At 36.9% G+C, this 18,095-nt stretch overlaps 1 protein-coding gene across 3 annotated transcripts in view; it reads left to right on the top strand.

The window, feature by feature from the left end:
• The window catches only part of PARP8 (poly(ADP-ribose) polymerase family member 8), a 169,060-nt gene that overhangs the window by 72,660 nt on the left and 78,305 nt on the right, over window positions 1-18,095 (top strand). For all 3 annotated transcript variants that reach the window (XM_046672205.1, XM_046672204.1, XM_046672203.1), the window contains exon 4: window positions 12,070-12,107. In XM_046672205.1, coding sequence (XP_046528161.1) covers window positions 12,070-12,107 — 38 coding nt within the window. The remainder of the gene's footprint in view (window positions 1-12,069; window positions 12,108-18,095) is intronic.

The following is an 18,095-nucleotide window of genomic DNA, read 5'->3' as shown; positions in this document are numbered from 1 at the left end:
ATCAAAGGATTTATACGTTTTTCATAAACATTCATTCCACAGATGATTACAGTGTTCCTACTGTGTGCTTGGTATGTGATAGGTGCTGAGGTACTATGGTGAAGACAACAGAGGTGCCCTCTAATCTTACGGATTTAGTGGGGGAAACAAGTGTTAATGTCATGCAAATAAACGTGTAATTACAAACTGTGTAACTGCTCTAACGTAGGACCTGTCTAAGTCTGGGAAGGGTGGTTAGAAAGTTTTTTCCCTGGGAAGGGAGGTGACATTTGAGTTGAGATCTGAAGGATGAGAGTGAGTTAACAAGGCAAAAAGGAGTAGGAGGAAGGGAGAGAAAACCAGGCAGAGGGAGCATTGCGTGCTTAAGAGCTCAAAGGAGTCCTTCTGTTGGAGCATAGAGAAAACAGTGACGCAAGACGAGGATGAGACAAGTGCATGGGCTGGATCCTGCAGGGTCTTCAGGTGGTGTTAAGAATTGTGCCTGATGTTCCACCAGAAACTGTCTTGGAAAGATAAGAGCTGATTTTATGTACTTTAAATATTTGAGGAAGTTGCTTTGGTAGTATCTTAATATCCATTGTAGTTATCTCTCTGAATATTTATATATAGTCTTTTCTTAAAATGTTTTCTCTTGCCTTAACAAAGCCTTTCTTCAGTTATAGAATTTATTTCATCGTATTCAACTTTTCAGCCTTGGCGTGCTGTGTAAATCATTTGTAGCAGCTTTAAAGTGTTTATAACCGTTTATAACTTGAACTTATCTGTAAAACAGTGAAGGTAAAGGCATTTACATTTTAGTGAATATTTATCAAAAGAATATTGAATTAGTTATAGTTGCAAACTGTGCAGAGAAGAAAAGTCCAGACATTAAACTTTTGGGGGAGAAATAATATATACTTAATTTATATAATAAATTATATATATAATACATATAATAATATATAATTAATTTAATGTAGATTTCAGATAATATTTATATATAATCAATTTAGTGTTGGTGACTTGGCGTGCTCATCTGCTCGCTATTCATGTCTTGTTGGAATTGCATTTGTGACCTCCTTTTATTTTTCACTATGATTAAAGAGTGAGAGAGAAGCAGAACTTCATTTAAATATACTGTTGGCTCTTGCATTTGACTATAAAAGAAAAATTTGGCTCATACCATATGGTATATTAACACCATAAATAAAGCATGCATCCAGGTTCCTAATCAGATTTGGACTTAGGTCTTTCAACTTCATCCCTGTGGAGAAGATGATTTACTTAGAGTTCAAGCATTTGACCTATAGGGTAATATTTAAGCGTACAAGTTGCTGACTTGGCCACTTTCCTAAAAATCAAACAAACGAACATTACTTTTGATCCTGTTACTTCACTTGGTGAAAGTATAACTTTAAAAATTATCAAAATGAACTTTGAAAATAGGAACGTATGTATTATTGAGAAAGTAAGTTAAGCTTTTTTGGGCAAGCACCTTTACCCTTTTACCTTTGTAAAGGGTAATATAAGTCGTCCTATATCAACAGTTTATTTCATTGGTGGGAAAGATGTGTCTTCTCATCTGGAATGACACCTTGGAGCTCTTGTCTTCAGGTTGAGTGGTAGGGAGAAGGGGTGGGCAGATATATGTGTGCAGTTGTCACCAGAGGCCTTGAATAAAGCATGCTTATTCCTTGCATGGAATATATGCTGTTGCAACAATTTCCTGCTCACATATGTTTCATACCACTGCCCTCTTCTGTCTAGGAGAACTGACATTCCTTCTCCTATACTTTCAAGATAGGAGTAGGTTACATAAAGACTTTAATGTATAGTGGTCTCCTGACAAGTTAGTAAACTATTAATCAGTTTGAAATGCTAACATTTCTACTCTTTTGTATCGAAAATAACTGGTGCTTCCATTTTTTGGAGCATCTCAGAGATCTTCCCTTTTGTTGTGTTCTTGAATTTCAGCTCATGCTATTAGGACTGGTAATAATGCAAGTGTCACCCTCTTTATGTAAATTTGAAAATGAAAAATACAGAGAATACATATGGCCTGGGTGTTCAGAAGCCATTCTTCTTCTCTACATCACAAAAAGCCAGTGAAGAGAAGGTGCTGAAAGGGCCAACACTCACCTGCACGGTGGGGCGTACCCACAGGGTGAACTCTTGGGGACCAGCATTTGCTCATTTTTATCAAATATTTAAACACTTGCCCAAGTAGTAGGTAGAATGCCTACTGTCTGAGACTGTCATGGTATATGTCCAAGTAATTTTGGAAAAAGATATTTGTCCATTTATTCAGAAATTATTTATTGAGTGGTAAGTGACTGTGTCACAGCCCTGGGAATTTGAGGATGAAATGTTTGGTCTCTACCCTCCGTCTCGAGGACAGTTCATGTCAAGGTGAAGTGGGACATAGGGGAAGGAACACCCAAGTCTGCCTGGGTTGTTGGAGAAGTTTCATAGGAAGTTGTCCCTGAGATGGAGTCTTGAGGGAAGAGGGGAGTGTGTTCCAGGAATGTAAGTCTATGCGTAGGAGTAATAATAATGATGATAATATTATTAATGAAGTACACAGTGTTTATTGAATGCTTTGGTGTGGGTTTTTTTTCTTCTTCTAAGTGCTTTACATGTGTTAACTTGTTTACTCCTCGCGAAAACCCTGAGATAGGTACTACAGATAAGGAAACTGAGGCAGAGAGTGGTTAGTTCTCTTGCCAGCCATCACACAGTTCCTAGAGGCAGAACCAGATTTCAAATCCAAGCTGGTTGGCTCCACTTTCCTTTGTGTGGAGAAAATGACCTGTTTTGGAAATGGTCGAACTTGAAATGGGTAGAAGTTAAGGTCTGTGGGTATTTGCTGGGTTTTGGCTGGTCAGGTAGTTATCGGTCAGCTCAGGAAGAGCCTTGGAAGATATGCTAAGCAGTTAGAATTTTATTCCGTAGAATCAGTATCGATGTTTTTTGGAGACAAAGTCCAGAGCTTACCTTCATTAGAATCCCTTGGGGGTACTTTTTAGAAATGCACACTCCCAGATCCCATTTCAAATCTACTAAATCAGAATTTCTCTGCTCCAGAAAGTGCCCAAGGGGCTTGTGCCCTGATGTGGTCACGTGGTAGGTGGATCTGTCGTTTCTAACAGCAGCTGCTGCTATTATTTGCCCCGAATTTCTTGGTATTTAATTTCCTGAGTTGAAAATTAATGTAAAGAAGGCTATGAGTTCTGTTTTGTATGTCTTGGGTTTAATTTGCTTGCAGAATATCCTATTAAAAATGTGGAAAAAAAAGAAACCACCAGCTTGATTTGGAGGTATGGAATACTTGAGTCTTCTGCTTACGGCTGGTCGGGGACTCTCATGAATGTAGTTGAGATTACGCATGTGAAAAAATAGAGCACTCAGCCTGGCTGGAAAGCATTGAAACAGGAAAACAACATGAAATGTGAGATATCAAAAGTCTAGAGAGTAACAAGAGCATCTTCAAAAGCAAGAGGGGCCCAGGGAGTGGTGGAGTTCAGGAATCAAGGAAGGAGGGTTTCGTGCTGGTTTCGTTTTTTTAAAAGCATCTGAGAATTCATGTAAGAAGAGGACTAGGAAAAAAAGGCCGATGGTGACCTGAAGAAGAAGAATTTTGGTGGAGTACTGGGAGTGGAAGCCAGATTGTAATGAGCATGTGCAAGTGGGTAGGTGGTGAGAATGGGTTGGATTCCTCTTTGTAAACAGGACTTTAAGAAGTAAAGCAGAGGATAATTAGAAAAGGCTACAGGATAAAGGGAGAGCTTAAACATTACTAGCTTTGTTTTTTTTCTTTTAACACAATACATACATATTATAAAGATGCAAACAATACAGATACACAAGGAATAAAGTTCCCTTTCATCCAATAAACAAGAAATACTAACTGTTAAAATTTATCACTGTAGTTATTTGTACTTTTTGGTGAGGAAGATTGGCCCTGAGCTAACATCCACTGGGCAATCTTCCTCTTTTTTATTGCTTGAGAAAGATTCTCCCTGAGCTAACATCCGTGCCAGTCTTCCTCTTCTTTGTATGTGGGATGCCTGCACAGCATGGCTTGATCAGTGGAGTTAAGTCCGCCCCGGGGATCCAAACCCACAAACCCGGGCCACCAAAGAGGAGCACGCAGAACTAACCATTCAGCCACAGGGCTGGCCCCGAAATTTGTCATTGTTTTTCAAGCCGTGTTTGTATCACTGTATATTTGTAGTAGATATATATTTACACTTTTTAGTGAAAATAAATTGTCTGAATTTTTGTATGTACCTTAATCTATCAGAGACACTTGGGTCTTTCATTTCGTATTATTTTACACCATTACTTTTTCACAGTTGACTAGCATTACATTGTGTGTATATAGTAGTTTATATAATCCTATTATTGGCACTCTTGCTTTTTTGGGTACTTTTCCATTTTAAATAATGCTACCATTAATATCTTTGTGGGCAAATCTTTTCACACTTCCATAATTACCAATTTTGATTAACTTCAAATTGTGGAATTGTTAGGTTAAGTTAATAGAACAGGGTCCCAACTAGAGTGTTGGTTTATGAGATCTATAAATCAAGTATAGATGGATTAGTCTTAGATGAAAGGACAGACATTGCCTTCTTCCTGGGTGCCAGGAGAGAAGTATGAGCTTGTAGGTGGTTGGTGGGAGAAAGAGTTGAGAGAATGCCTTGAAGGAATCATGTGATAATCTATTTTATCTTAATGTGGATACTGAAGGGGCAGGTTGTTGGAAAATTGTGCAGGTTTGAAAAAACAACTGAGAAGAAAAAGCAAAGGAGTATATGAGGGGTGGGTTCTGGGGTTACTGAGCAAAGATATTGAGCACTATGTGTTGGTAGTGGCACCAGATCCCTTAGTTGTGTTGTCCTTTGTAGCAGCATTCAGAGCCCAGGGATAGGAGTTGAGAATGCCAGACGTGACTTACTCTGGGGTTTGGTGATTGTAGGTCAGGTAGGATGTCTGCGTGGGCAAGAGAGGAGTGCACGGTGGAGTTGAAGGTGGCATGGACAGAGCAGTTAGGTGTCTATGGTCACATAAAGAAAGAGATGAAGCCAGGAGGGGCTGGTAAAGAACACAAAGCGTGAAAGCACAGGGATTCGAGGTTGTCAGAGAGTAGGAATAAAGGAGTGAGGGCTGAAAAGTGATACAATTTTAGCTGGAAAGTGGGACACTGGGTTGAGATTTTAGGAGAGCAGTTACACTTCAAGGTCCAAGGTGTAGCCTTGGATTGGTGAGCTAAAGTTAAGGGAAGAGGAGGCCATGGAACTATATGCAGCTTAAGGTTGTCCATGTGGATGTGGGTGATGTGAGCATCTTTAGTAAAGAGAAAGAGAGTGCCCTAGAAATCTCTAATCCTGGATGAATGACAAAACAATTGATTGCTAATAATGGGTAAAGAATGAGGGTGCTATAGCTGGTTGACCTGGATATTTAGAACAACCTTTTGGAAGATGAAAGTGATAATGAAGATGATGGTGAATGTTTTGGGAAGTAAATGGCATCAAAATAGCAAATGTGAGCTTCTCGAATGCCAAAAATCACCTTCTAGCTTGAGATGCAAAACTTGGTTGTAGAGATGGGTAGCTGGACAGTGTGTCTTTCACCCTGTAGCACTGGAGAGTGGGGAAGACAGAATTCTCAGTGCTGGAGTGAATTCTTCTAGTAAACTCCCAGTGGGTCTGGGAGTGGGGTACATATATCCTCAGGTCTAAGCTGTTGTCTTGCAAGTGGACATACGGAGTTGAAGCCTGTGCTCAGAGCATCAGAGCTAGGGTAGGGCACTGCTTGTCATTAGCTGCAATTTTTGTTAATTTCTACATTTTACTTATTCTCCTGTAAATTCTAAAAGTGATCTAACTGGGAGAGAAAAGATGTGTTAGGATTTGGTTCATTGGAGAAATTGTTTTAGATTGTAGAGAGTAAGGGTAAAGGGTATAGCGTGATAAAATATTGGTTTTTGTTTGCTGTCAATCCCCTGGGTGTAGTTGAAAAAGTATGAACTCAGGATACAGGGGTTTTGAGTTGGAGATGGCAGAAAGTCACTACAGCTTGGGACCCACTTGAAAAATACAGATAACGAACTCAGTACCCGTGAAAAGTCTGAGTTCCCTTCTCTCCTATGGTAAAACTGCCATCTTCCATTAGCTCCCTACTGTTTTTCAAGAATTTTCTTAGATCTGTGATCTTGGGAACTACATGTAAACTGGATCTATTCTTAGTTCTTTGCAGACATTTCAGAAGGAATAGGATGATAATATAGTGAGTGGTGAGTTTAGATGCAAGAATGGCCTTATGAATGATTGTAATTATAGGAGTGAACAAATATATAAACTCAATTCATGATTAGGTTGCTATTGAACATCCTGGGACTCCCCCAGGAGCTCCTTTAGGGGCTCCAGGTGATAGAGAGACATCTGTGGTTGGGACAGATGCTTTCAGAGGAATAATAGGTGGAAGCAACTATTTAATTAATTAATTAATTTTTAATTTTTAATCTTTTGCTGAGGAAGATTTGCCCTGAGCTAACATCTGCTGCCAATCTTCCTCTTTTTCCATGTGAATTGCTGCCACAGCGTGGCCAGTGACAGACGAGTAGTGAAAGTCTGCGCTCGGGAACCGAACCCGGGCTGCAGCAAACCCACCCACTAGGCTGCTGGGGCTAACCCAAGCAACTGTTTTGTTTAAAAAAAATATTGTGGTGGGGCTGGCCCAGTGACTGAGTGGTTAAGTTCACGTGCTGTACTTCGGCGGCCTCTGGGGTTTCCAGGTTCGGATCCTGGCACAGACCTAGCACCGCCCGTCAAGCCACGCTGTGGCAACATCCCACCTAAAATAGAGAAAGAGTGATACAGACGTTAGCTCAGCCACAGTCTTCCTCAAGCAAAAAGAGGAAGATTGGCAACAGATGTTAGCTCAGGACCAATCTTCCTCACACACCCATAAAAATATTGTGGTAATAGAAATAATTTATAGATTCTAGTTTTAAACTTGAAATGTTAAGAACCTAGTACTGTGCTGTGCATATGGTATATCAAACACACGGACTGACCTGAATTTCTTTGGCAAAGGATTTCAATGTAATTGTAATTTAGCATATTGCAAAATTCTGAAGGCATTTTTGCTTGAATCGGAATTCAGAGCTTGCTCCAGATTATTCTTCCTTTTCTTGTTCACCTTCTTTTGCTTTTACTTCTTCATAATATTTTTGCCTGCTATTTGTTAGGTACAGCACATGCTACCCTCACTCTTTCATCTATTTAAGCTTGTTTCTTTGCTCTTTTTTTGGCCTTACCTATTAGATCCTTTAGCTTAATCATCCATGTCTGCTTCTCCTAGATTGTTTCCCTAAGAACTCTGTAAGCCACAAAGTGAAACTGATTCAGATTTTACAGCCCTGGTGATTTTCCTTCTGGTGTACTCCCAAGAAAATGCTATAGCACATGGAGCTGATGAATCGTTTTGTAGGGCTTTCGCTTTCTATTTAGTATTGGAAAGATCACGTATCATGGCGAACATGGAACTGTCTCCTAATATCATGAGGATAATACAACCATCAAATAAAATAATCAGTATTAGCTTTGGTCTCTGATAAATGTAATATATTGTGATTTTTAGCAAATTGAGTTCCCCAGAGAACATTCATTCATGTAAAATTTCACTTCTGTAAATTTTCATTGCTTGTACTGGAAGCTGACTAAAATTAACTTGGCACCTGCTGCTCTGTGTCTGGCGTTGTCCTGGGGGCCTTACACCTGTTAAGCCATTAAATCATCACAGCAGGCTTATGAGGTAGGTCCGGAGTCTCCCATTTACTGAAAAGAGATTGAAGCTTAGCGTGTTGCAGTAACTTTTCTTATGCCAACCAGCTCGTAAGGCTCAGAGCTGGAATTTGTCTCCTGTTTGTTTTACTCTGCCTACAGCAGGCTCCCTCATTCGAGATAGATATGAGAATATATTAAGGCTTCATTTTGGATTTAGACATTGATTTGGATGAAAAATGAAGCCAACTGCTGTTGGTTGAGATGGTTGACTGTTGGGAATTAATTCAGCATAGCGCTGAGTATAATCCCTGGCCAGGGCCCAGGCTTCTTCACATAGTACTGCCAGATGAAGGGTTGCCTTGATCATCACTCATTTTATTTCTCCGTAATACAGTTCCACTCTATAAAGGAGTGAATTGTGGGAAGATCAACTCATGTGGGGTCATAGTGTATATTTCCCCCGGCTTGTTTGAGGCACCTCTGGTGTGGTTATTGTATCTTCTAATTCTTGGCGTTTCATTCAGACTGTGATTCTCAAAGCGGGCTCTTGGCTGGGATCCAACATCTCCCATTTGTTCCTGCCTTCTCTTTGCCATTACGTACCTCCCCACTGATATTTGCTCATATTTCACTACTACAGTAGCTTCTTCATTTGATCTCTTTCTTCAGTCGATCCTAAATATTGCCAGTCATACTAATTTTTTCAAAATACTAATTCTGCCTAAAATTCTATTGTGCTTCATACTCTGTGATTTCATTTATATAATATTCTTGAAATGGCAAAATTATAGAGATGGAGAACTGATTAGTGGCTGCCTGGGGTTAGGGTTGTTGGGGTGAGGGGAGACAGGTATGAGTCTAAACAGGATAGCATGAGAGAAATCTTTGAGTGCTCAGATAGTTCTGTATCTTGATTTGTGGTAGTGGGTACATGATTGATGCAACTGTGATAGAATGGCATAGAACTATACACAAACTTTACACTAATGTCAATTTCCTGGTTTTGAGATTGTACTATATAGGTATATAAGATGTAATCAATTAGAGGAAACTGGGTGAAAGATACATGAGATCTCTCTGTATTATCTTTGCAAGTTTCTACAAATCTATAATTATTTAAAAATTAATAACATAAAAAATACGATTATGTTTTAAAATGTTGAAGTTCCTTTGTCTGTCATATTCATTAAGTTTCATATTCTTTGTTTTCCTCTGAATTAATAGTTCAAAGTCATCTCCTGATTTTTTTCTCCCTAAATTTTCTTTGGCATTAACACAATGTTTGGCTTTTGCCAGGTTACCCAAAAATGCTTCTTGAATTAATTGAACAATTGAATAAGCTTTATCAAAGAACAGTGTATCAAGACTTGGTTTCAGTATTTAACATCCTTATTTCCTACCCACCTGCGTGTTGTCTTTCTTGTCTCTGTCTTATTGACTAAGCAGCCTGCCAGGGACTTGACTGGTGGAGTTCTGGAGACTTGGGCTTGCCTGGGAGGGTTGCATTGCCTTGTGGCCAAGGAGCCCAGAGTCACAAATTATAAATGGAGTGGCTTTTCGAGGACCTAAGACTAAGTGTCTTAAGGGCAAGATGAGCCAGGAAACCCAGGGTATGAACTATGGTGAACCCTGACCATCCAGCCATTCAGATCTATAATAGTTTTATAGCCCAGTATAAGATCTTTCTGGGTGAATATACCATGTGTACTCGAAAAGAAAAGGATATTCTGAAGTTGTAATTTTCTATGAAAATCAACTTCAGATCTTTGATGTCTTTAATGATTTTTGTTTTTTTTGTTTGTTCTGTTAATTACTCGAACTATGATTGTAGAGTTGTCTTATTTCTCCTTCTAATTCTGTCAGGTTTTGCTTCATGTATTTTGAAGCTCTGTTATTAGGTACATACACATTTATGATTGTTGTGCCTTTATTCTGATGAATCGACCCTTTTATCATTATAAATGATTTCTGCGTATCTTTGAAGTCTTTGTTATTAACTTAAACACTTCAGTCTTCTTATGCTTACTGTTTGTGTGGTGTATCTTTTCCAACCTTTCAGTCTATCTGTGTCTGTATATTTAATGTGGATCTCTTAAAGATGACATAGAATTGGATCTTGCTTTTTATTCATTCTGGCCATCTGTGCCTTTTATTCAGTGTGTTTAGTCCATTAGCATTTAATGTAATTCTTGATATACTTTGATTCAAGCCCCATTTACTATTTGTTTTCTCTTTGTCCCTTCTGTTTTTTGTTTCTGTATTCCTTCCTTCTTTTGGATTAAATGTTCCAAAATAATTTTAGAATTCCTCTTTATCTAGTGGCTTTTTAGCTTTTTTCATGATTACTCTAGAGATTCAATATATATCCTTAACTTTTCTTATAGTTATTATTTAGGGTTAATATTCTACCTTTCACATAAGATGTAAGGACTTTGAAACTATATATGATCTTTTAACCTCTCCCTAACATTGCGCTATAATTGTCATATGTATTACGTTTACATATGTTATAAATCCCACAATGAAGGGTTAGAATTTTTTACTTTAAACAGTCATGTATTTTAAAGATATTAAGAGAAAAAATAGTCTTTTATATTTATGATTTCTGGTGTTCTTCATTCCTTCTGGATATTTGACTTTCTGATGTAGTTCAGCCTGGAGAACTTTGGAAATTCATGTACTTCAGGTCTGTTAGGGACAGATTTCCGCAGTTTTCTCTCATCTGGAAGTTTCTTTATTTGCTTTCATCTTTCATGCATATATGGCCTGGATATAGAATTCTGGGTTCACTGTTGTTCTCTCTGCCACCTTCCCACCCAGCTTTGTACTGTTCTGTTGTCCTCTGTCCTCTGTAGTTTCTTATGAAAACTCAGCATTGATTCTTATCGTTTCCCTGTACATAATGTGCCATTTTTTTCTCTGACTTCTTTTAAAATTTTTTATTATATTTGGTTTTCAACACTTTGGCTATGTGTACCTGGGTGTAGTTTTCTTTGTGAATTTTCTGAGCTTTTTCAGTCTGCACGTCTATGTCTTTTACCCAAATTGGGAAATCTTCCTCTCATATTTGTCTTTTTCTGCATTGTTCTCTCTTCGCCTTCTAAAACTCTAATTGTATAAAATGTTTGCTCTTTTGCTAGTGTCCCACAACACCTGATAATTTGTTTTTGTTTTTTTCTCTCTTTTTCACATTGGATTTTCCATTACATCCTTAAGCATACTTACAGTAACTGTTATAACATCATTGTGGGCTAATTCCAACACTTGGATCAAATTTTCTCTTGAATATAGATTAGACTTTCCGATTTGTTCATATGTCAAGTAATTTGGATTGTATTGGACTCACTTTGTGAATGAGACTTTGCATAGACTATATTTAGTATGTTCCTTCAAAGGACTTTTTTGGTCATAACAGGGAGTTAATTTGGCTACACTTAAACTAAATTTTGACTTTTCTGTGACAAGTGCCAGCTCCACTTATCCATTCAGAAGTTAATATTGAATATGTACTGTGTGTCATGCACTAAAATAGGTGACTGTGCTAAAAATACCAGTAGACATGGACCCTAACCCCAAGAGACTTGCAGTGTAGTTGATGGAGATAAGAAAGTGAACAAAAAAGTATGATAAATTCCCATATGTCGTAAGTATGCAGAGGGAGTGAGGTTACTGAGAAAGGAGTTGTGAAACTCTTAAAATGCAATTGAAAAATTATTTCTGAAACAACTCAATCCTTCTGAAACAGGAGGTAGTTTATTTGTTATATATGATGATGATAAAAGATTGGCTGGTGAATAACTATTAGTTACACTGTCATCATTTTGTTAATTCTTTGAAGAAAAGGATGTGTTTCAAAATCACAGCGTATTGTGGGCAAGCAATATTAAAAATAAATGTTTAAATTCTTGACTGCCATACTAAACAAGAGGAATACTTTATTTTTGGTGAGAAAAGATGATTTGATAATATCTGAGCAAACACAAATTATCATAAATTAGTAAATATTAGACATTGCTGAGATAAAAAGACTTCTTTATACTAAAAAAAAGTATCACTATTGGGAGAAAAATATTTCAAAAATGATTTACACTCATGGAAAATATATCTTAAAAATCTGTAAGTTTCCTATGTCAAATATTAAGAGGTTTTCTAATCCATTTTGGATGCTATCTGTTTATAGTTATATCTGTTATAAATGAATGGGTAACATGGGGTTGGTTTTTATTTTGTAAAAGGGTATCTACCCAAGCAATAACTTGAGGTTTTCTTTTCTCTTTTTTTCCTGTTTTAACAGTGTATCCTATTCAGTGCATGTATCTGAAGATTACCCAGGTATGCTTTTCTTCTTTTGATTTTTATTACAAATTTTGACTTCATGATTCCATGAATATTTATTTCTTCTGGAGATGTAAAATGTATATAAATATATCAAGGGGCGAAGCGTTGGCAGGGAAAGACTTAAAGATCTAGAAGAATTCTGTTGATTGCCTGTGCGATACATGTCTTCCCCTGAGATGCAGTCCAGAATCAAAATGGTTTCGCAATGAAAAGTCGTTTACATGAGCCGACATGACAGCTTCAACCTGTATGTTTACATCGTTACAATGAAAATAAAGATTCTCTAAATGGTTTAGTTGTTGGTTTTGGAATATCATTTGGCTTTTCATAATGTCACAGTAAGAGGTAAAAATAACATCTAAAATAATAGCTAAAAATAATAGTAATAGCTAAAAATAATAGGCCTTTCTTCCTTTCTCTCAGTATACATGTAATTAAATAACTCTCACAACAATCCTATGAGATTGTTACCATAATATCCCCATTTTACAGATGAATGGTGGCACTGCTAATAAGAGGAAGAGCTGGGACTTGAACCCAGTAGTCTGGAGTCTGTGGACTGTGCCACTGGACTGGACTGGGCATCTTGCATACACGCAGCTGTCCTTAGTGCGTGTCCTGAAATGTGTTACCAGGGCCACACACTCTTGTCCGTGGAAAACAGAATGTGAAATCGCTGCAGGTCCATTTTTCTGTAACTTACACAAGTCCTTTCTCCTAGGCCGTCGTCTTACTCTCCAGACTCACTGTAACGTCATCGGATGTGTATGCCAACATTTGAGTCATGATAATTTGAAGATATAAACAAGATGTTTCTTTTTGGCATTTTTCTTACAAATGATATCTATAATTTTATCTTGAATAAGAGCATAAGCACTGGAGACTTAGTGAAAATCAAATATGACTTGATTAGTTTACCCCAGAGAAAAGAGAGTATAATGCCAAAATCTACTGTTTATTGTATTCTGTGGCAAAGAATAGCACATTTTAACTGCCTGTATTTCACGTCTATGTATGTTTTCTACTCCAGTATTCTTAATAACATCAGATGGTTATCAAACTAACTATTGTGATCTATCAGGGTCAGAAATTGAAATCCTAATTCCAATTCCTATTCAAATGTAGCCATTTTATTTACATGCTCTGCATGCTTGGGGTGATATTTTTCTGTGTAAAATGACTAGATTACTATAAGTAACTTTGATTATATATACTTTGAGTGTTTTTTAAATAGTTAGTTCATAATTTGGTATGAGGATATTGTAAAGCTTATTTATGTAGCATTTAAGCTAAGTATTTCCTGTGGTAGTTTGCATTATGCATTTAGTCTTTTTATAAGATCAAATGTACATTTTAAAATAATTTTGTAAATCATAATCTCCCTTATAGTTATTTTGCTCTGATCTCCATATATTTTAAGCATAGTATTCTATGAAGCTACTATAAAATTAGATAAGGAGAGTTATTCATTATTAAAGATAACTAAAAGATAAATTTCTTTTGGTAAGGAAGATTGGCCCTGAGCTAATATCTGTTGCCAGTCTTCTTCCTTTTGCTTGAGGAAAAATGTCTCTGAGCTAATATCTGTTGCCAGTCTTCTTCCTTTTGCTTGAGGAAGATTGTCCCTGAGCCAACATCTTTGCCAATCCGTCTCCACTTTGCATGTGGGAAGCTGCCACAGCATGGCTTGATGAGCAGTGTGTAGGTCTGCACTGGAGATCCAGACCTGTGAACCCTGGGCTGCTGAAGTGGAAGCACGTGAACTTAACCACTATGCCACCAGGCTGGCCCCAAGATATGCTTATTTTTAATAGTAGTATAAAAAGAATTCTAGGCAGATTTTATTGGAAGAACCAAGACAAGTAATATTTATAAAGAAAAGTAGTTTTGGTAGATGGTTTTGCAATCATCTCTTCCTTATTTTGATATAGTATGTTTTAGATGCAGAATGTTCGCTTTGTGTGTTAGGAAAATAAAAGCACCACTATTTATTGTAGATACTATAATTATTGTACTTCTAATCTGAGGCAGCTCCTAGAGATGTCAACCATGAGAGGTGCAGGACTTTCAGTCAAGGTGATAGAAATAATGCCACAATTAAAGCCCAACTTGAAGACAGTAAGCGAATTATTCTGTAGCACAGGTAGCACAGGCATATGGTCGAAGATGCCTTCAGAAACCAAGTGAACCAAATGTTCAGCTCCCTCTTGTGGCCAAGAGGTATTACTCTGTTCTTCTCTTGCCATATATGAGCCCCACTTGCAAATACAATATACAAATATGGAAATTTAAAAATAAAGCATTGGTTATCATTTGTGCTTTTAAAAATTGAATTCCCTTCTTGGAGTAAGTTTGTAGTGAATTTCCAACATAATTCGTTTCTAAAAAGAAAGGGAGTGTAAATAAAACTCAAGGATGAGAGAGAGAGATTAGTGCATTCTGAGGTAGAATTTTGAATTGGTTGATACAACCAGTACACTGTATGCCAAGTATTTTCATATAAATAACTGAATTGATTCTAAATGCAGTCTGTGTATAGACAGAACAGGGGCTATCATGACATTTTATACTTGAAGAAATGTCCTGAGAGAGGTTAAATAATATTTCCCAAGGACATGTGATTTGGTGGTCAAACCAAGTCTCTAATTCAGTTCTGATTCCTATCACTTCTGGGGAAAAAGTAGTAGTAGTATTTTTATGGAGCCTTCTTTGAAGTGAATATTACTATGATAATGTTTTCCCCGTTATTAAATTTTAATCTACATGTGTTTGTATTAAGTTCGGTTAATACCCTTGACTTCTCACATAGACAAATTTATGTAAAAATTATATATTTTCTATTCCTTTCCAGTATTCATACCTGTGATCTTGTTTCCCATTGGCTAGAACTTCCAGAATAATTTTTAATGATAGATATGAAAGTTAGCAGTGTTGTCCCTTTTCTTAAAATTAGTGAGCATGCTTCAGATTGCTTTCAGAAAAGGAAGTATCATTCCTTTTCTCACGTACCAGGTTTTTTGGGGTTTTTTTAAGCATGAGTATTAAGTCTATGAAATTCTATTTGACATCTATTGGGGCATCATATATGCTTTCTCCTTTGAACAACAAGGTGACACATTAGCAGATATCTTAATGTTGATCTCTTAAGAATTATGGTGGGTTTTGTCATATACTCTGTTATTCAAGACTTGAAATTGCTAAAGGAATTAAACTGTTCTTTGGCACTTGATAGAACTTGCAAGTAAATCTATCTGAGCCTAGTATCTTTTTAGGGATGGTTCTGGGGCAACTGTCGTATTTTCTGCCATGATTATTGATCTGTTCTGTTTTTCTATTTCTTAGTCATTTTGTATCATGCACTCTTCTTGAAAATCTACTCTATTGATGAAATGCCCAATTTTTTTAGCAAAAAGTTTTTTATAGTACTCACTATAAATCTAAAAATCTTCTACATCTCTGTAGTCATTTCTTTTTTCTCCTTTGTATTGTTTTATATTTGTTCTTGTCTTTTTCCCCCTTTGATTTTTCTTCCAAAATCATTGCCTATTTTATTTTTCTTTCTTTCTTTCTTTCTTTCTTTATTGTTAGGAAGATTAGCCCTGAGCTAATTACTGCCAGTCCTCCTCTTTTTGCTGAGGAAGACTGGCCCTGAGCTAACATCCGTGCCCATCTTCCTCTGCTTTATATGTGGGACGCCTACCACAGCATGGTGTGCCAAGCGGTGCCATGTCCGCACCTGGGATCTGAACCAGCAAAGCCCGGGCCACTGAGAAGCGGAACGTGGGAACTTAACCGCTGCGCCACCGGACCGGCCCCTCATTGCCTATTTTAAAAATTCTTTCAGACACTAAGTCTGTTTTATGTTCTTTTTAATTTCTAAATGCAGTAATCTTGATAGTACTTTTATTAATTCCTTCTGCTAATGTTCCTCAGGCTTTTTTTTCTTGTCTGCTTTTCCTGGATTATATGGTTCAATGATTAGCTCATGATATAAATTTGAAAATAAGGAATTTTCTTTGCCTGGGTGGAAATGTATCAGCGTAATCCTCCAAATTCAGGATTATGTCACCTGGTTTGTTTCCTTAGGAACAGATTTGTCATTTTATAATCTTAATCTCTTAAGTAACCTGTGCCAGGTATTAGCACTCATTTCATAGGGTTTTTTTTTGTGAAAATGGAAATTTAGAGGTTGTTTACTGAGTTTTAGGGATACAAAATAACATGCGTATAAATGAAATACTAAATCTATGTTGGCTTTTCAAAATAAAGTGAAGAAATGAGCAGCCTTCTGGTTTACTTGTACGTATGGAGTTTATACTGTAGACAATTATTTGTTTTTTAAAGGTATGTTACAAGTCGCAGATAATTGGCTCTGCTGTAACAGAACAGCAGAGTTCCTTCTCATCACTTCCCACCTTTAATTTGGAGGCTTACCTCCTGGGGGGTGTGAATTCTCTCATCCCTTTTAATGTGTTTTACAAGATATTGCAATTGTTGAGTGACAATCTTTTGATATTAGAAACAACATAGGAACACATTGATTTTTGGATTCGGACAGTTTCACCACTTACTAGCTGTGTGTAATTACTTTAATTACTTAAATAATTTGGGCAAATTACTAAATTTCTGTGAGCCTTGGTTTACTCATCTTTAAAATAGGGATAATAATTGATAGGCTTGGGGATTGACATGGATGTTATATATAACATCAGGGAAAATATCCAGATTATATTTTAAAACCAGTATAATTATTATTTATAATTATAATTATTTCTCTTAAGTTACATAGTAGTGAGGAATGGAATGACTTGGCTTAAATCATCTTACATTTGAAATAGAATAAAAGCAATAGTTTAAGAGATGCTTTCCCATAACACTCTACTTATCTCTCCCTGATTGTCCACGGAAGTTCTGGTCATGCTTGCATAGTCTGGTAGGGAAGGGAAGAGAAAATATTCATACTGTTAACATCCTTTAGCAAAGGTCTGTATGTAGGTCCTCTGCAAAACATAAATGTTAAAGAATAACTGTCCCCAGTAGTTTCAAGAAAAAAATTGGCAGCTCTAGAGTCAAGTGAGAGAATTTCAGTGAAGGAATTGGAGTTTGAAAACATTCTTTTCTGTCACTGACTCAGTCTGTTACCTTAAACTCATTCCTTACGCTTTTTATGTCCTATTTTCCCGTGTCTAAACAAAGATGATGTTATAATTACAGATATCAAAATTTTTTTGAGGAAGATTTGGACATAATTATTTACACAACAACAAAAAAAGGAAAACATAGAATCCAGTCATCCTGCTGGGATGATCGTCAAAGATCATCAGCAAACCTCTTCATTTTTGTAACTAAGCAGACCGTGGCTTAGGTTAAAAGGGATCAACAGCTGGTTGGTAGCAGGGTCTAGATTTGACTTTCTTTGTCTCCTTTCCTACATTTCTGTTCTTGACTTGGGTATACCTCTGTGATCTGGCCTATTATGTAGTAATAGTGATTTGATAGATGTTGTCATGAAACCTGAAAACAGGTTTGGATAAATTAAGCCAAAACCAGAAATTAAAAGTGTTCTGGTGCTGAAGTACTAATCGAAACGCAAACTGGTAGAAAATATCTTAGAAAATGATATGTCTGAATGCATAATCCTTTCTTTTAGTTTTATACAACATGTATTCCACCAAATTATATTCTCTTAAATCAAATCTCACTGCCTTCCAGTGTTAACACTTTACATAAAACATGTGATGCTTTAAATTGAGTTATTCATTTCCCAGTTTTCCTAAACAGAAAGTCCTAATTTAGTTGTCTCTTGAAGCTTTAGTAAAATCTCCTCGTTCCATAACACTGAGATATTGCATGATACAGTGTCCGCTTTATGGATTTTTCTGGATCGCCCCTTCTAGTCAGTGGTCAGCTATTACTTCTGTTACTTTAATGCTCCCTTTTAATTCTCTCTTCCTCCATAAGTTTGCTTCAAGGAGTCCACTG

The sequence above is a fragment of the Equus quagga genome, chromosome 9, assembly GCF_021613505.1.
Source record: "Equus quagga isolate Etosha38 chromosome 9, UCLA_HA_Equagga_1.0, whole genome shotgun sequence".
Classification (NCBI taxonomy): Eukaryota; Metazoa; Chordata; class Mammalia; order Perissodactyla; family Equidae; genus Equus; species Equus quagga.
This window is presented reverse-complemented; position numbering and strand designations above follow the sequence as displayed.